The 20,327-nt window shown below is 34.5% G+C and overlaps 3 protein-coding genes across 3 annotated transcripts; 1 reads left to right on the top strand and 2 right to left on the bottom strand.

The window, feature by feature from the left end:
- Positions 1–1,175: 1,175 nt before the first annotated feature.
- On the top strand, positions 1,176–4,642 carry LOC100787212 (probable apyrase 7). The gene is made up of 2 exons (XM_003538876.5): positions 1,176–3,308; positions 3,705–4,642. Exons 1-2 carry the CDS (start codon positions 1,532–1,534, stop codon positions 4,013–4,015), a joined length of 2,088 nt encoding a protein of 695 aa, XP_003538924.1. The 5' UTR covers positions 1,176–1,531; the 3' UTR covers positions 4,016–4,642.
- A 2,805-nt stretch (positions 4,643–7,447) lies between these two features.
- LOC100786655 (bifunctional peptidase and (3S)-lysyl hydroxylase Jmjd7) lies at positions 7,448–10,235 on the bottom strand. The gene is made up of 4 exons (XM_003538875.5): positions 9,434–10,235; positions 8,858–9,033; positions 7,787–7,857; positions 7,448–7,709 (listed from the first exon to the last, which is right to left on the bottom strand). The coding sequence occupies exons 1-4, from the start codon at positions 10,094–10,096 to the stop codon at positions 7,570–7,572; spliced, it is 1,050 nt and encodes a 349-aa protein (XP_003538923.1). The 5' UTR covers positions 10,097–10,235; the 3' UTR covers positions 7,448–7,569.
- Positions 10,236–10,363: 128 nt separating this feature from the next.
- On the bottom strand, positions 10,364–14,948 carry LOC100786144 (protein root UVB sensitive 1, chloroplastic). The gene is made up of 6 exons (XM_003538874.5): positions 13,893–14,948; positions 13,254–13,310; positions 12,865–13,063; positions 12,438–12,553; positions 11,676–11,852; positions 10,364–11,269 (listed from the first exon to the last, which is right to left on the bottom strand). Exons 1-6 carry the CDS (start codon positions 14,829–14,831, stop codon positions 10,979–10,981), a joined length of 1,779 nt encoding a protein of 592 aa, XP_003538922.1. The 5' UTR covers positions 14,832–14,948; the 3' UTR covers positions 10,364–10,978.
- Between the last annotated feature and the right edge of the window lie 5,379 nt (positions 14,949–20,327).

Raw genomic sequence — 20,327 nt, 5'->3', positions numbered from 1 at the left:
AAAGTTGAATTTAACATTAACCCCAAAGAAAGGTAAATTTCGTAAAACTTAATAACAGCTGATCAATGAAAATAAAATAAGAAACATTTTAGCCCACCTCTCGTTTATTACTTTAATGTTAATGCTGCCAAAGCTAGTGACATGCCATACGCAAAAAGGAATAGACTCAGAGAACCGCAAAGGCAAATAGATTTTGATAAATGCATAAAACAAATTCAAACTAAAAAAATAGAAAGAAAAATTATAAAAAAAATTGCAGCAAAAGGATAGAGTCACATGTTGTACACGTGGCAGCTGATCCCATTAGTGAAAGATTGGTGAGTAATTCTATTAGGTGCAGTAACAGAATTAGGAAAATGCCATTATGGTTGAGGAAGTGAGTGGAAAGTATATGTTACTGAAAATGAGGGGGTAAAAGGTGTGGATGCCATTAGTGGAATATTCTCTTCCTTTTCTGTTTTCTTCCCTGATATTCTTCTGCCGTTGTATTTTGCTGATTTTCTGTACTATTCTGACAATAACTGAAGGTTACTGCTATTTGTAGAATTATATCATACTCTATTGTGCAGTTTCTGATTGTGTAGGGATAACATAATATTATAATATTCTGCTGTATACTCACTAGTCAATCCCTAACTGGTTTTAAGCAACTTTAAATCCGCAAAGTAACAAAGCCTCTGCTGACATATAATTGAATTCTTTAACTTATATTGGCGTTAATTATTTTTCTTTAAAATTTTGATAATCAACATTAGAAGTCTTTAACTTAGTAATTTTTACGGGCTATGCTTTGATTTTTTTATATTCTAATTGTCAATTTAAAAAAAATGGTGCTTACTTTAATATACCTTTCAATTGTTAAGTTTTAAAGTAAGATAACTCATGTATATACACTCATTAATGGTTGTTAGTTACTACTTACATAACCACATGTCTTTATTACCATTTTGTAACACTTGATTTTTTAAGTTTCCATTTATATTAAAATTTTAATTAATATTAAAATTATCGACATTATAAATTATCATTAAAAGTAATGAGATAGTAAAATAATGTAAAATGTCATTAGTTTATCATTAAAATACTAATATTCAATCAGAAAGTCCTGACTACTTTTTTTAATTTACATTTTTATCATGAACTAAAATACTTATCAATCAAACTAATTTCACTGTACCTACGTTACTGTTTCTAAAGGGTGTGCAAGCAAGTTCAAGTTTAGCCGGTGATAACATAACTCCAGTGCCACCACCTTCCCGTGGATGCAGAAGTGGCAAATACGTTCTTCTGTTTTTTTAATTTCTAATCTTTGAAGTTTTGGTCATCAAAGTCGTCGCCAAATTCCACCTAACCAACGCCACAAGATTACGAGACTCAGATCCATTTCTCTCTCCTCTCCTCTCATCAATGGCGATCAACCCAAACCCTTCCCCCTAAAATCTCACTCTCCGAAATGCCATGCTTGCTCCTCCCCCCCACCTAACCCCACTTTCTCCAATCCATCTGGGCATTCCCCAAGCCGCAAAAAGCCATGGTCTTTGCCAAAATCGCATCACTCGTCGCCCCCAATTCACATTCCCTCCCCCACCCTCTCTCTCTCCAGGATCTCTCCTCCTACTGCCACCTCGAACCACCCCTCCACGGCGGAGCCACCACCATTACCTCCTCTTCACGCCACAAATGCCTCAGACTCTCACTCTACCTCGCCACCTTCCTCTTCCTAACCTACCTCCTCTTCCTCCTCCTCTACTCCTACTGGAACCACGGCTCCGCCAAGTACTACGTTGTCCTCGACTGCGGCAGTACCGGCACCCGCGTCTACGTCTACCGCGCCTCCGTCCGCTTCAACCGCCACACCACTCTCCCAATCGCCGTCACCTCATTGAGAAATGCCTCGCCCAAGAATAATAAGAAGAAGCCGCCTACCGGCCGCGCCTATGATCGAATCGAAACCGAACCCGGAATCGATAAACTAGTAAACAACGTGTCTGGTTTGAACAATGCATTGAAACCTTTGCTGAGGTGGGCCAAGAAGCAGATACCAGTGCGTGCTCACAGGTCCACTTTTTTGTTCCTTTATGCCACTGCTGGTGTTAGGAGGCTTCCTGTTAGTGATTCTCGGTGGCTGCTTGATAATGCTTGGTCTGTGCTTAAAGACTCTCCCTTTGTGTGTCAAAGGGATTGGGTTAAGATTATTTCTGGTCCTGAAGAGGCTTATTTTGGGTGGATAGCTCTTAATTATGATGGTGGCATTTTGGGGGTTAGGCCTAGGAAGGCTACTTATGGTGCTCTTGACTTGGGTGGCTCTTCCCTGCAGGTCACGTTTGAGAGTGATCAGCAGCTTAATAGTGAGACTAGTTTGTATGTTAGGATTGGATCTGTGAGCCATCATCTTACCGCATATTCGCTACCAGGGTATGGACTCAACGAGGCATTTGGGAAGTCTGTGGTGTATCTATTTAGGAAGGAGTTTGGATCGGGTAATGTGGATGTGGGTAGTGGTGGGAATGTTGAGTTGAAACATCCTTGCTTGCAGGATGGGTATAGGGAGGAATACTCATGTTCTCGTTGTTCGTCTAGTAAGAAAGGTGGGAATGGAGGGTTGGGAGGAACTCAATTGGTGCTTGTTGGTGCTCCCAATTGGGGGGAGTGCAGCGCCCTCGCTAAAGTTGCTGTGAATTTGTCTGAATGGACTGATCTTGGTGCCGGGCTTGATTGTGGAGCGCAGCCTTGCGCTTTGGGTGATAATCTGCCTCACCCGTATGGACACTTTTATGTGATTTCTGGGTTTTATGTTGTGTATAGGTTTTTCAACTTGACTTCTGAGGCCACGCTTGATGATGTGCTGGCAAAGGGTAAGGGTTTTTGTGAGAAGAGGTGGGATGTTGCAAAGAGAAGTGTTGCTCCGCAGCCCTTTATTGAGCAGTACTGCTTCAGGGCACCCTATATTGCCTCTCTGCTGAGGGAGGGTTTGCACATTAATGATAACCAGATAACTGTTGGCTCTGGAAATATCACTTGGACACTTGGTGTTGCCTTGTTGGAAGCTGGAAAGGCGTTTTCCACTAGATTTGGGCTTCGTGACTTGGAGTTTTTCCAGATGAAGATAAATCCTCTTGTTCTTGTGCCCATTTTGTTGCTTTCTTTTATTCTACTTCTTTGTGCTTTATCATGTGTTGGCAATTGGATGCCAAGGTTTTTCCGGAGGCAATATCTTCCCATTTCCAGGCATAACAGTGTTACTGGTGCTTCTGTTCTTAACATACCATCTCCTTTTCGGTTCCAGCGATGGAGTCCAATGTACTCTGGTAAGCTATTTATTTACACATATGATTAGTACTAATCCTAAAACTTATTAGATGAACTGTCTTGTTTAAAGTTTTTCTGAGACGCTTAGAAATTGGTCTGTTTTTGTTGTCCTTTTAGTTTTTACTATTAAATGTGGTATAGTGACCAACATCCATTTGTATATCTTGGATATCACTGTGACTTGTTTTTGTCATGTTCTCATCAATTTTCAAAGCTTGCTGTCGTCACAAATGTGTATGTACTCAATTTTTCATTATTATGTGGATGATTTGTGCATATTTTGTAAATCATAACCAAGTTGTGCCTCAAAATAACTTGTGAATTCTGTATATAATTTACATGAATAATTATTTTAGACTGACTTTAAAATCCAATTTACACCTATGATACTGCAGGGGATGGAAGACTAAAGATGCCTCTGAGCCCAAAAATTGCAAGTTCACAACAAAGCCAATTTGGTCTAGGGCATAGTCTTGATGACAACAGTGGTGGCATCGAGCTTATGGAGTCTTCATTGTACCCATCAGCTAATAATGTCTCTCATAGTTATTCCTCAAACAGTTTAGGGCAGATGCAGTATGACAGTGGCAACATGGGTGCTTTCTGGTCCCCACATAGAAGTCAGATGTGTCTGCAGAGTAGGAGATCACAGTCTCGAGAAGACCTGAATTCCTCATTGGCTGAAGTTCATCTGATGAAGCCGTGAAGGTTTTCATGATTGGTTGTGAGTTGTTGGCCAATAAAATTGCAGTGCCCAAGATGAATTTTTTCATGGCATTGAGTCTAAACATCTTGCCATTGTACTGTCATCAGTAATGATGCTTCTACTAGCTAAAGGGGTATCTCAGTCTTTCTAATGTTTTTTTGTCCACCCTCAAACTGAAACTTCTAAAAGATATATATCTGTCCTAGCATTTCAGATATTTTTGTCATGGAGATACTGTAGCTAAAGGTGAAGCCAGATCAATTGATTCCAAATGAATTTGCATCTCCTGGAGATCACTTCTAAACTGGATTGCTCCACGAGTTGCATAGCACAAACAAGCACTCTTAATCTTGGTATCGGCTCATCTGAATTACTCTCCATAGTGTCTTCTTGATGTCTCCATGTTCTGCCTCAGCGGTTTAGTTTTTCTGGTGCCACTAAGCCTTCAGAAGTTAAGTCGAGCATCAAAGACTAACAAGCACAACAAAGGATTTGCTTCATAACATTGAGACTGTTCTTATACCATTCTTTAGAAAAGATGCTTCATTAACTACATTACTACAGAGAATGCCTTATTGTTTCATAGGTGACTCATGATGAGTTGGAAAATCAATTAGAAAAGATGAACATCACGGAGAAGTTGTAATATAGCACAATCCCTCACCCTCTTATACGTTAAAAAAGCTACTGAATTGACTTCACATGTTGCGAGTTACTGAATTGAGTTCACAAAAATGTATTTCGTGCTATTTACAAGGTGTTTAAACAAGTCGAATCATTTTTCCATAGTATTAAGAAAAAAAAAACAAGTCAAATCAAACCAAACACCTAAGTTCAAGCTTAGCTTCCATAAAAAAAATGATACTATTCAAGTTTGGTTCGTTTATATAAAGTTTGGACGGTTTGTTTAAAAAACCATAATGTTTAAGTTTGATTTGTTTATCTTATAGCTTTATTTTTTTATTTTCCAAATATATTCTTAATTTTTTAAAGTTTATTAATATACTTAATAGATATTTAAGAAAATAAATAGAATAAAAGAATATTTGAAAATAAAATATAACTTACACAACAGTGTTTGATAAAACTACCTTATAAGTTAATTGAAGTTTATAACTTATAAGTTAGAGCCTAAAAGAATTTAAAAGCTAAAAATTTATAAATTGATTGAATTAAAAGAGTTTGGTTACAGTCATTAATAAGCTAGCTAATGAATATAAATTGGTATAAAAGAATATATTTAATTATTTGAGGTAAAAAGAGATTTTAAATAAATTAGTGAGGATAAAAATGAAAAAAAAAAAAACAATGAGACAGGAGTGAACTCTTAATATGTCAACTCAACCTTTTGAATTTATATCCTTTAGTTACATAAATGAATTTTATATATTTCCACTCTTTTTAATGAGTGCCTTTCTATTTATCTTTTTAACGACTCTTAATTAACCTTACTATAAATGTCAATTAATAACCATAAAAAATAATACATCAATGTCATTTTTATTTATAAAAAACAAAAAAAATAGCTTAAAAATAAGATCAAAGATAATTTTTAATTGATTGTATGATTATTTACATTGAGAGAAGAACTACTAAAAAAGTTCGATACATAATATATTGTTTATGAATTTTATGATATAAAAAAATAATGTGGACAATTAAGATAAACGATATTACCTATTTATCTATTATGATTTAATATTTATTAATTTTATCTACTCTTCCTTTAATATATTTCCGGATCCATCCTGCTAAAAATGGAGTCCAATTCAATCATTGAAGAATGTCCCATGTCTAACAGAGATCGTGCACAATCCATTGAATTTTCCCACAGTCTAGTTGTCAGCAAGTAGGTGATTAAGCATGGAGAATTCCATTTATAATGTATTTAGTTTGATGGTAAAAAAAATCATGGTAATCACCACAAAAATAACTATTTGTTCCTTTAAACAATCATGTGAGTATCAAACCAAACATGCACTTAGTCTTTTTAATTGTTCTCAACTTCCACCCTCTAAATACAAGGCTTAACTCTATCAAATCATCTTATTAAATCAATAATGGAAGTTCATATGAACTCTTCTTTCCTCCATTAGACATGTTTTCTTCTCGCCGTTAGCGAGGCCTACATTATTAGACACCACCTTTTCATATTTTTACAGTAAATAGAAAGAGATAGATTCTGATAGAAAGAAGAATAAAAAAAAAAGTTGAGACAAAATGAGCTATGGGACATAAAGAAAAAGAAAACAGTCGTAAGAATGTGAAGTGAACATAATTCTTTCCTATCATTTTAGCAATTTCTACAGTTACTTATATTCTTTCTTCCAATGTTATTTACTTTTTAACTTGTTTCATGTCCAATGGGTGCGGGAAAGGGTAAAGCTTCCATCATGTGCAATATGTCAAAGGTTGTGGCCCCTTTCTCTTCTTTTTCTTCTTCGTGAAAGTAGTTGTTTGAGGATTAAGGGGTTGTGGGGAAGTGTGGTTTGGGAATTTCTGTATGGGATGGCGCAAGGGTGATCGAAGCTCAAGTTGATGGTTGGGAGAAGGCAAATTACGTGGGTTTTTGTTCCTTAAATCAACGCTTTCGTTGAAGAATATGTGGTGAGTTGGTACTTTTGGCACCGGTGCAGTTATGAGTACCATTTTTCACGTCCACCACAACCTACGATTCACACTATGTATGTTTTTCTTCTAATATTCCTCTTGAACCCTGAATTCTAAACATTGAAACACCACCTATGTGTTTTCTTCTATGGCAATAGTAGTAAACCTTAAACCCTAACCGCCAGAACACCACCGTCTAGTTTCTGTTCTTCGAGTTTATTTTCTCTGCCTCTGTTATCCCTTCCTTTGCATCAAATTAAATAACATTACTCATAAAAAGAAAATAATAACACCAAAACACTTCAAAATGAATTTTATTTTAAATTGTTTGTCGTTTTACAACAACATAAATTCATATTTTCTTAAACTTTTCTAATTTCAACATTTTATGAGTTTTTATGTATTGGACAACCTTAAAAAACAATTATTTTAAATCAAATGAAATATTAATTGTATTGAAACCATTCTCTTGTATATTTTACAATAGAAAAATATTTCTATAAATAATGCTGACGAAATGAAGGTGAAAGTAAATAAAAGATTTTAAATGACTAAAATTAGATAAAATAATTAAAGATTAATATCGAATTTTAATTTTATGGAAAATAAAATCCAATTTTAAGAATTTTCTAGAAAGAAAATAAAGGAGGGATGGAGAATGGGTGAGATGTCTTGCAGAAACTAAAAGCAAGATTAAAAAATACCAAAATTTGCTCAACAAGACTAATACATACAGCACCCGCAGCAGAAAGAGGAAAAAAAGAAAATGGAAACGGGAAAATAGGCATCACATGATAAAAATGAAGAACAAGTAGCTGCACGTTTTGGGGAATAATGCTTTCTCACATTCCAAAAACTGTTTGATCAAGTACCCTTTACTTTTGGTATTATCATTCGCTTGAATTCATCAAATATGGTTGGCTGAGAGAAGAAATGAGAATTCATCAATGTTCATAATCATCAGAATCTGAATCTATCTCCTCAGACAATTTATCACTTATCATTGCACTAGGGGCAGATCGATATCGAATAGATTGTAAGAAGTTGAAATAAGCGTACTTAATGTCGAACTGCATATCGTACCCTGCATAAAGTATAACTATCATCAAATTTCTGATTAAAATTGGACATGGAACTGAAAAGAGAAGACTTGGTCCTTACAATAATTTACTGCAATAGTTAATCCTCCGTCATCCACACCCTGTCTAACATGATGGAACCACATACTAGGCCTACAGAAAGGATACTCAACAATAAGATGGTAGAGAATTGGAAGTCTGGGTTAATTCCCACTTAGAATACTCTTCTTTCAAGTAAAAAATTTGATACAATCAAATAAAGCAAAAACAAAAGTTCTCTAACAAGGTTGCCAAAATATTCCCATTAAGTTGAAAGTACCCCCTACATCAGGCCACTCGTGCAATGAGGATGCTTACTCGCTCCTTTGTTTTTTTTAGGGGTTGGGGGAGAAGGGCAGAAACACTTAACACAGAAAATATCAACAAAAATACCACCAAATTCATGCATTCACTCGTGTTGCATGGCAAAAATTTCTAGATAGCAAGCCTCAGTAAATGTTGTATGGTTGACTAGAAGTTTTTTTTTTCCTGATGATTGACCAGAAGTAATTTTATCAGGACATGGAAATACATTTGCTGCATCAAATGCAGAATTTTAATGTTTGTGCTACTGTGGCCATGAACCATTAGCCTATCAGCTATAATTCACTCATTTCATTAAATTGAAGCAATTGAGTAGGCAACTGATTTTATTATAAAAAATGATGTGCAAATCATGGAATGCAGGAACTGTGTCAGAGTCAATAGCTCATCAGTTTGGTTCCCCTGATCCTCTCTCAACAACTAGAAGTCCTGTAACACTAAAAGAAACCAGAAAATCTATTATTGAATCATTCACTAAAGGTGATTAGTATGCATGGCAAGGATCTTTAAAAGAGATTATTCAAGTAAACTAGTAAAATGGATCACAATCACTGCATTCATAAAGTTCAGTAGGCATTAGAGAAAACGGATTAACCAAAAAGCATAACGAATGAACAACTAACTAGGAATATAACATAGTTATGTAATTTTAATTAACACCATATGCCCAGTGACCTAATCACAGGTTCAAATTTACTGTCTCAGATGATAAAGAATATCCAGCAGAAGAAAGAAAGCATAGCATTAAAACAAATGCATATGATGCATATACAAAACAAGGGAATCTTACAAATAGAGAACCTCGCCAGCCTTCACAGTACATTCAAACGGCCGAGGGCCATTGAAGTACAGGGGAAACTTGGTCATCTCATTATCCATGGTCTCCAGAGAAGGATAAGGATCCACACTGCACCAAGGCACATACCTTGTTGGCTTCTCAAGTTCCAAATCGAACTCTCCTGTATCCTACAAACCACAACACCCAAATGAAATCAACTCCAAAAGGCAGCACTTTTAATAGCAAAACCCACACCCCATCAACAAGAAAGAAGAATAAAAAAAAGAAAGAAATACACAATTTGGTTCAAAGTAAATATGAATTATACTTGATATAGTCCTTTAAAATTTCAGTTTAAACAAACCAGTCTCCTAATGATTGATTTAATCAACAGCAGGCAACTTTGCTAAGATGAAACTGCTCGAGTTTCAATCTATACAAAATCAGTTCCAAAAGATGGAACTTATTAACAGATTGACAACTTCAGAACTTGTTAGTGATTTAACATATAAATGATGGAAACATATGGCATGAAAGTAACACTGAATTTATATTTTCTTGAATGAAAAAATGATGGGATGAAAATACCGAAGAATATGAGTAAGTGGCAGCAGGGTAGTCACGAATATACAAGCGATGAACATCAGTAGGTGGCAACAACAGGAAGTGTTTTTCTCCAGTGACAACAGCGTAGAGATTCTCGTAGTGATCCTTATGGAAGGAGGTTCGGGAATGCTGATTACCGATCCAGAGGTTCACAGCTTCGGGTTCGGAGCCAATAGCTTCGGTGGCCCAACCAAAGTGAGGGTCACAGTCATCAGCAAGAGACGAATATTCAGAGCGAAAGCAATCATTTTGTTGCTGCGCGTAAGCGACTAGCTTGGAAGGCTCGGAAAAGGAGATGAGGTCAAGGGCGTGGGGGAAGGGCACGCGCTGCACGTGCGCGGAGGCGAAGCAGAGGGAGGAGCGGAGAGGGGCGAGGGCGTCGGCGGCGCCGGTGGGGGTGAGGTGGACGGAGACGGTGGCGCCGGAGAGGGATTGGGAGAGGTGGGAAGGGTTGGTCCAGGAAGAGAGTGCGGGCCAGTGCGTAATGGCGTTGGAGATTATGCATGGCTTGTTTGGTGTGATGAAGTCTCTCAGGAACTGAACTGGGGTTGGTGGAGACTCTAGTCTCTCTACTCTTCCGCCGTTTCCCAAACTCAAATCCCTCACTTCCCTCCACAGTTCCTCTATCCCATTCTCCTCCTTCATCTTAATTAACAACTCTCACTTTTTTCAGGAACAGGTTTCTCGAGCTTTTTATATGTAACATGATGCGTAAATGTTGTAAACCTTCTTCTTGTGCTGTTTTAGAATCTTTCGAACCCCACCACAATACGTCCATTCTAAACTCTATGGGCTCGTTTTTTTTGAGAGATTAAAGGAGACAAGTATTAAATAGAGTGCAAAAAATTAAATATAAGCCTAGTGTTGGTTCATGAAAAAATGTAAACCTTTTGCGGAGGTGATGGTCTTTAGTTTTAACAATTTTTGTGTGTGTTGTATTATTCCCTTTTAGCAAATTGCTAAATCAAATTTGTTATTTGGCAGAATATACAGACAATGGCATGAAAGCATTTGGGTCATTTGTTGGGGCAAAGACAATCTATAATGGATTGGAAACAACAAATTTGTGGAAGAAAATGTATTTTGTACGAGATTTTTGTCAGCTGCATGATGGACTAGATACAAGTTTGGCTGTGAAACAAGCAAAATCTTGACATTTAGATGCACATCTTAATTTATCCGAGGAGTGCAATCTCTCAAGTAAAAGCTGTGTGTATTTCCCAGTTACTTGACCGTTTCAACATTCAAGGTCAGTAGGAGTCCATTCATTGACAATGACAAAGGGTGGCAGACCGGGGGTTTTGTCACACCATGTCGCCACATGGCTTCAAATTCAACTAGTTCGTGGTTATTTTGGTGCCATTCACTGAGTTGTTTGCTTTGCAGCGTGGGATGTGCTACTCACCAATGGATGGCAAAGAACCAACCAATGCCCTTGATCCCAAGACATCTTGAGTCCAACTAGCTTCCTCATGCAGCTATGTAATGCAAGTGGTCATGAATGAAAGCCACCAGTCTTTGGCCATGTCAGCTACTCACTGAGTTTGAGGGTGCAGTGTCGCCTATGCAAATCCTATTTGGCAATGGCCTTGCAATAAGCCCATCTGTGACCCAGCCTACCAATTCTCCATCATTTTTTACATGGTTGAATTCCCTTTCCACATAATCCAGAGATATATGCAGCCTCCCACCAGGTTTGGAATCATTGAGGGTTCCTCTTCCTTCAATTCCTGCGTTCTTTTCTAGCCAATAAAGGTAATTGACCTGGAACAATGCCTTGAGCATATCTAGCTGTGAACACTTTTCTTTGAGCACAACCTGAAAAACAGGAAGATGCATTATTAGATCCATATAACACAATGGCAAATATTTAATTTAAAATAACCTTTCAAATTGGGCAAAAAGTAAACTTGATGTACCAATTTGCTAATGCCTCAAGGGGAAAACCATTTGACAAATAAACCACAACAATTTTTCAGCCTCTATAGCTTTCCATTTTTACTTTTGGAGACAGAGAAGTTATAGCTTTCTGCCTCCAATCAATTAGCTTTGAAAAAGTCTCCCCCTCTTCCCCCCCCCCCCCCCCCCCCCAAAAAAAAAAACTCTTAAGCATATACAGATACATCTAAACATGAATCAAATGAGAAAAGCGCATCATCCCCACCACACTTTATAGGATGAGAAAAAACAATTCAATGAAAAGGAAAGTCGGTTGTCAACTTACAGAGTATTTTCCCATGTGCTCTGACAAGATGTAGCCTTCATTTTTATAAAGCCCAAAGAGGGCAAGCACATCTTCCTTGCTGTTGACAATTTCACTGAGCTTGGATCCAAGCTGCAGACGATGTTCAATTTCTGCAGCTGCATCTTTTGCTTCAGATGATAAAGCAAATGATTGTGCCTATTACAAAAGTAAACAAGCCAAAATATATACAAATTAGATTGTGCAAAACATAATACCAACCATTCTGACACTTTGTCCATCCTTCTAGGCAGCCTAATTAATTGACGTTAGAAGGGCATATATGATATTATACTTGCAACAAATACTAGGAATTTATAGTGAGTTGAGAAGAGCAAATAACATTATCATAGATAGGGCAAGTCTCATATTTTAACTTTTATGTTTAATACTTCCAGGATTCAACCCACATTGACAAGAGTAGTGAAGAAGGAATGATAGTAGCATAAGAACAATGACCATATTAAAACCCTAAACAATTCCAAAAGTAACTTTCCAAACAAGTTATCATCATAGCAAGGGACAGAAGGACATGCGAACTGATACTCCCCAGCCTGAACTGAGAACTGAGAACTGAGAAGTACTATCAGAAGAAGCCAGAAAGAATCTTAAAATTACACAAACCATTATCAAAATAAATAAATCAGTCTAATTTTAGCAAGCAGCAAATTTTGAATAAGAAACACAGCATCTTTGCTTCAAAGGTTTAATTTCACAACTTCAACACAAGCAAGATTAACTCACTTTGCTTGCAAAAGTTGCATTTAATATGGGCACAGCTGGAAATAGTGGCTCCTCATCATTGACCTCTTTAACTGGAGGTGCCTGGCCACTCAGTAGATATTCACTAAAAACCAAACCTGTCAAAATAATCAACGAGACATAAAGGTTTGACCTTTCAACAAACAAATCAACCCCTAGTAGCATTTCAAGATTTCCAAGTCCCCAACCCAACAATAGATTGCAAAACCATTCCTAAGACTGCTGTTTAATTGCAGCCTACAAGAACTTCCAATATTTTATAACAAACTTAAATCTACACAGAAGAGACAACATGTCAGAATCATCAACAGTATAAACTATAAAGTGAACTAATTTTCCCTAAGAAAAATAGAGCACAACTCCCACATGATTGAGTTTGAGTGGATGTGAGAGAGAGAACAGAAATTACTTGCACGGTAAGGATTTAAAGTCCGTAGTTGAATGGACTGATATGACTTCAGATTGCAGTACATGTGGATCCAGGTCAAGACAGTAAATGAAGCAAGAACAAGGGGTGTGGAGGAGCCTATGCAGTTACCCAATCCTATACCGAGCACTATACCAATAAACCTGCTTGCCATTCCTTGGACTTCCCCTTTAGCAATTACCTACAACTTACAATTATTTTCAGAGAAAAAACAGCATAAATAAGTGGAACGAATGTGTCAAATGCATACTCATGAATCATGCCTTTTATAGCACTAGATGGATTCCAAACTAAGAAAATGGAATGATTGTTGTGTTGCATCATTAACTTAATGCTCATATTTAATAAAGAAGAAAGGATCTACTTTTCACCTCAGCAAAATTCCTTTGAGCAGCAAAACCAGCAAAGAAACAGCTCCTGGTAGAAGCCTGCGAAGAAAAAATCAGTTCAAACTTTCAATCATAGTTATCAACCTCAGATAGCGAAACATAGCAATCAACTCTAAAAACACTATAGTGAGAAAGTAGGATGCAGGATGACTGTTATTTTAAATGGTATATAACACAAACTAAATGGTATAAACAACTGTGTTCCAGGGGAAAAATGGGTTTTTGAAGGTTATATCATGGTAACACCACTATAGCATGCGAAAAGCCACAATGGCCACAATTGAAAACTGCTCCGCTATTTGAATCCCATAGTGGTCTAAGACTACTCCACCATAACGTGCTATTGAAGCAGATGAAAAAAGAACCACTGAAGGGTAGGTTAGAACAATCACTTTACACAGATCATTATTATACTTATATATACTTAATTTCAATATGCATAGTATTCATTTAACTTTTGTACTCACCCTCACACCAGAAAAACCAAAATCGAATCATCATGTAAGCTACAGATTCTTCACAACACTCAACTGGCTTGTCCAACGCTATTTAATTCTAAACAAAAAGATTTAAACTTCAAAGACATTGCAAATTCTTCATACACTAAAAAACTTGCATCACCTGAATCAAAGAAGCAGCAGAGCGAGAGGCCCCAGCAACAGCACCGATGAGCACAAAAAACTGAGGGCAAGCAGGAGTAGACATCTCCAAGCCAAAGGCAGCATTCTCAAGAAGATCAGCGAACAATCTCCATCCTTTAGGGTTAACATCAAAATGGCGACCAAAGTTAGACAACATGATCTTACTAAGGTACCCAATTCCATCCTTGAGCACCCAATTGATCGCAGCAGCAGTGGGAATAGCCCCTTTTCCCAATCCAACGGCGTAAAGCAACGACTGCGTTGCGAGCACGCCACTAACCTGACACGCCACGCCCTGAACTGCTCTCCAGAGAGAATACTCCAAGTAATCGCTCGTCACGCTCTCGGGGAACCCTTCTGGAAGCATCAAGCGCGTGAAGATGTCGCTGCACTTGAGCCACACGAAGGTTGCCAGCTGTGAAGGTTTGAGAGATGATAGCTCCGACAAGAATCCCTGTTGTGCGGAGACAAAGACGTCGTCGGTGGGGTCAGGAACGAGTTTGGTCCACTTGCCGCCTTTGACTTCATAAACAGGTTCGGAGAAAAGTGAGGTGTCGGAGGAGGAGGAAGAAGACAAAGTTTTGGCCTTTGCGAGTTTGGCAAGGAGGAGGTGGCCGAAGAAACAGAGGGCGGAGGAGCAGAGCATGGAGAGGAAAAGGGTGTGATGGGAATTTGAATTCGAATCGAAGGAGTCAAAGGGGTTGTTGCCCCAACTACCACCGTTGTTGTTGTTGTTGTTGCCGCTGCCATGGGATAATAGTGGGAGGGCTGAAAGGCGAAAGGTGTGAGAAGGGGTTTGTTGTTTGGAACGAAAGGGGACCGCGGCGGCGAAATGTAGTGGCGGCGGCGGAGGAAGGCGGAGGCGAAGTGGAAGAGAAGTGAAGAGGGAGGCGGAGAAGGGCTTGCAAGTGCAGCCCATTTTGGTGGTTCCGCCGGCACGGGAACAGAAGAGGAAGAAAGGTCAAAACTTTGAAATCAGCGCAATATCAAACCAACATAACCGATTATGTTATGCTCACTGTTCACACTCACTAGCACTATGGAGCCTACTTGTTAAACTAGTCAAACTACTCACGCACACTTTTTTTTTTTTTGGAACAATTATAATAAATTTAAATTATTTTTAATGTGTTAATTTCTTTACTTAAAAATTATAACATAATAGTATAAGAGAGAAAAAAAAGGTTATGTATTAAAAAAATTTACACAATCATTCAATTATAATTCACCATATTATAATAATATTATATTTTGTAAATTTATATTATTTGATTTTTCATACGGAATTTATATTATTTGATTGAAATACTTGTTTAAAATTTATTTGAAAAAAAATTTACATATTAAAGTCATGGCATCCATGTCTAACTGCTTCTTTGCCTTAGGATTTGACTTATCTTTCTGGCGATGCCCAGTCTACTCAATTTAGTGTGAAATTGATTATTGAAAAAATAAAATAAAGTGTGAAATTAAGTTGAGTTGGGTTGGCACAATTTATTTTTGAACTGTATATATAAAATTTTAAATATATACACAATATGAAAAAAAAGAGTTAATAAGGTCAAGCCAAATAGAAATCAAATTGAATTAATAATCATATCAAGAATTTTAAAAGGAATAAAATGAAACTTAATCTCAACACTTTTCCTCGTTTCAATCAAACCAATTTCTTTTGCATTTTGTGTTTTCTTACAACTAAACAAAAAATGTTATTGTTTCTTTTTAACTTTAATTGGTAACAACTACAAAAAATAGATTATATCAATAATCAATTATATGTACAATTAATTATTTCTATAATTAATTGTAATCATAATTAATTTTTGTTTCATCAAATTTACTGAAAAATGATTTTAAGATTCATTTTCGTTTGGAAACAACATACAGAAAAAAATCATCATTTAGATAGTAAATTACGGGGGAAGAAAAGTATGAAACTTTTGTGAAATATTGGATATACACACACATGCAGGCACGCACGCACACACCCACACACACACCCATTTTTATAAATTAATCTATCTATTGTCAATAATATATATATATATATATATATATATATATTGATCAAAACTATATTATAATATATATTTATAAATACATTTAATACACTATTTATTTTTTTATAGAATACACTATGTATTAAATCATACAATTAAGTTTTTGTATACCCTAAAAAAAACTGTAAAAAAAATCATAGGCATACATAAGTCTAATATATTAATTATTTGTCTTATTCAAACAATATGTTTTATTGATATATTGAATCAATCAGTATATTAATGCACTATTAATAGCCTAAAAATATTATAATATTTTAATGCAATATTAATTCAATCAATAATGTATAAAATATAAAATAATGTATAAAAATAAATGCACTATTAATAGCGTAAAAATATTATAATATTTTAATGCAATATTAATTCAATCAATAATGTATAAAATATAAAATAATGTATAAAAATAAATTAATTTATATCATTTTTTAAACATGTGATTCAAAACATTTTAGAACAAAATAAAATATCCAAGTCCAAAGAGAGTTTTCTCTTACAAGAGGTCCAATGACAATTGGAAAGTTGGAATCAAACAAAAAAAATATTAAAAAATGATAAATATTTTTTTTACAAAATCATTAATTTTGGAATATATTTATGAGTCTTTCAAAAACTGTATACTCTCAATTCAATATGACATCTCTAGATTACTTCCAATATTTTTAATTCTCAAATTCTCTTCTTATTCCTGCATGGGAATCTTTCTCTCAAAAGAGAAAGAAGTAACCTTTTGTTTCAAATTTGTTCTTCTTTTAATAATCAAGGTTCATCTCCATGTCTTTTTTTATATATTTTCAATCCTCTCTATTTTGTTTAGAATTTAAATTATATTTGTTTGGTTGAATGTAAACCTTTCACTTTAATATTTATTTTTTCTCTTATTGACATTGAAATTTATGATCCTCTTTTTACTTTCTTTCTATTTTAGACTGGTTATCCATCTTTTATCTTTCTCTTTTCAACACTTTACATGATTTATTCAGGTGCAAAATGTTTCAATTAATTTATTTGTATATTTTTTTTTTATTTTTTATGCACTTTTTCACATACTTTATTTTGGCTTATTTGTTCGTTGTATCGACCATTTCAATAATAGACACGCGTGACAATTTTAATATTGAGAGCGTGTGTTTTTTTTTTCTCTCATTTTTTTTTATTTTTGTTATGCCTCACATTAGTTTGGTCTAATATGAACCTTTCTCTTGAATATTTAGTTTTTCTCTTATTGGCATTGAAGTTTGTGATCTTTTTTTTCCACTTTTTTTTCTATTCCAAATTAGTTCTTCATCCCTTATCTTTCTCTTTTCAACATTTTGTATGATTTATTTAGGTGCAAAATATTTCAACTAATTTCTTTGATTTTTTTTTTCATTTTTCTTTGTCTTTTTATGCACTTTTCACACACTTTATCTTGGCTTATTTGATTTGACCATTTCAATAATAGACATCTATGACAATTTTAGTATTGAGAATGTGTGGTTAGTTTTTTTTTTCTCTCTCATTTTTATTATTTTTGCATTGTCCCACATGAAGCATTTAAATCAATTTGGGCAAAAGATATTAAGAAGCTTTAAGGGTATGGAGTTGAACAAATCATCTTTTGACAAGTAACAAAAAAAAGTTGAACCAGAAAAATAAGTTAATAGTCCATTCTCTGCTTTCACTTGCTTTTATATGTTTTTTCTTTCTTCATCTACTTTGCAATCTTTTTCTTCGTCTTATAAACTTTTTTATTCCTCTTTTCCATATCACTTACAATTTAGGTATATATAGTAATAAATGTATTTTAGTTTTATTACTAAATCATAAGAATCAAATTTTATATGTTTATAAATAAATTTTGAATTATTTTTAAAAAATAAAATCCTAAAAGTAAATATCAAATCGAACCATCTATTATGATGTTTTCCCACTCTTTTTAACAATATGGGGTGTTGTTTATATTTATTAATATGAAATGAACTTCTCTTCCTAATATTTACAAATAAGTTCTGCACACGGCTTACTTTTTTATACTATTTAAATAAATTTCAAATAACAATGATTGTTTACTAATTTTTCATAGTATTTTTAAATAAGTTTAAATTTTCATTTTTTATCATAACATTTATTTATGCAAGCACGTTTGAAATACATTTTATACTTTCATTTTCTTTATTAGAATATTTATTTATACAAATAAGTTTGAAATACATTTTATACTAAATTTTAAATTTGTCATTTTATTTATTTAAATAAATATGTTTAAATAACTCTCTTACATGTGAAAATAATATACTCTTTTTTAAAGTATATGTTTACACAAATTAGTCTTAAAAATATTAACACTAATGGTTGTCAAAAAAATATTATAACTAATTTGTGTATGAATATTTTGTGAATATATTTAATATTTTGATGTAATACATAAAATTAATTAAAATAAATGTTGTCATTCATTCGGCCATAAAAAAATCATTAGTGTATGCAACTTCTGTTTAATAACCTTTTTCATTTTAATGTAATTATATTTAATATACTATTAAATATTTCAAAATAGATGTAAAAATATATTTTAAAATTAAGTGTTTTTAATTATATACATTTTCTTTTTAAAATACTATTAAATATAAATATATAATTAATTATATACATTTTCTTTTTTTGGTGAAGTATGCCAAAACTCACAACATAGGACCATATTGCTCCGTTGAGTTTGGATGCCATAAGTGCTGAATAAAGTTGAATGGAGTAGAAAAATAAAATCAAGTACCATAATATATAAATATAATAGTATATGGCTTTATGGAGATGGGCTAACTTGTTGTCCAAATTATGAAAAAGAATAATAAAACTAAGTTTTTCAATTTAGTACGAGATGGGCTAACTTAGTCTTCGTCGTCATCCCTCTCCCTTTTGTTCCAGTTATTTTTCCTTAATATTTCGGGGCTGCATGTGCTTATATATGTCTTCTGTTAGTTATGTTTCCTTGGGCCTTTAGGCCTCCTTATTACTAAAAAAAAATACAATATAATAAGAATAATGAGAGATAAATCTATTATATTAAAAAAAGAGAATAGAGAGAGGAATAATAAGTGTGATTCATAAATAATAAGGTGATTCATAAACTATTTAAAAATGATAATGTGATGTGAGTGTAGTAAATAAGGGTGCGTGAAAAAAAGAGTTACTGTTTCAGAAACTCTTCAACACTGTATGTTCAAGAAGGAACATACACTCATTCTATGCAGAAATTGTAATATCACGATCAAACCACTAAATATGTAGCCCGGGCACTTCAATTTATTAGCCGCATGTTTGGGTTCGTACCAAATATACGCTAAACATATGTGAAATTAATAAGACATATATTTGATGCATAACCAAATATACGCTAATTAAAATTAGTATGGATTAGACAAATAATTCGCATATGAATTTGACAAACACTAAAACTGGTGATGGAGTTATGCACCTCTAAAGAGAGCATAATTTCACGCTACTTGTTTGAGTCACCAAAAAGCCGTGAATAGTGAACTACACATGCCATCTTACCAGCTACGTACTTTATTGTTTCAATTGTTTGCAACAAAACATACTGAAACTGGAAACTTCAACTCAGTAACCTTATATGGGCCAACATTGCACTTTGAAATTGACATATCATTGCTTCCTCAACCATACATATATAGTATACGACCTTTGAAAAATAATAATGAAGGTGGATCGAATAAGGGAAAACAATATCCGTAAAATGTTTATTACAATCTTTGCTGAGAATTTCCAACCCAGACCAACGAAATAAGAGTCTATTAGACAAAAATATGGAGCAAATCAGACCTTAAATTAATACTACGAAATTGAGTATACATCCATTTTGACTACACTTTTTTCCTCAAGGAATGCAAGTTAATTGAAATTCCTACATGACCCATTGTTTGTTGACAATTAATGCTATGCATGTTGTAAATTTTAATTAATTATCCTCACATGCTTCAATGGAATTTTTTTTTAATCATTTTCGGACATTTATCTTCTAGTGGTTGCCACAAGTTTTCCTTTACCAACTCCTTTCGTTCATTTTGATCATGCTTGGTTTGTTGTTGTGTGTTTATATCAATTTGGACCACTCAAAAGATCATTGCTAGCTCCTCAACTTTCTCATGTTTATCTTTATTGCCAGAGAGACTCTCCTAGCTAGCTTGCACTGATCTTGTTGGGTGTAGGGTAACTCATTAAGGTTGGTTTCCAGTAACTTCATTTTCTTTTTGTGGAAATGAGAACACTTTGCAGTTGCATAATGTAGCTAAAAATGGCTATATGAAATATTCATTCAGTGACCAATCTCGTGAATCTTATAACTACACATTAATTGA

This window comes from Glycine max, chromosome 11 (genome assembly GCF_000004515.6).
Source record: "Glycine max cultivar Williams 82 chromosome 11, Glycine_max_v4.0, whole genome shotgun sequence".
NCBI lineage: Eukaryota > Viridiplantae > Streptophyta > Magnoliopsida > Fabales > Fabaceae > Glycine > Glycine max.
The sequence above is the reverse complement of the archived record's forward strand: the minus strand, read 5'-3'. Positions and strand labels throughout refer to the sequence as shown.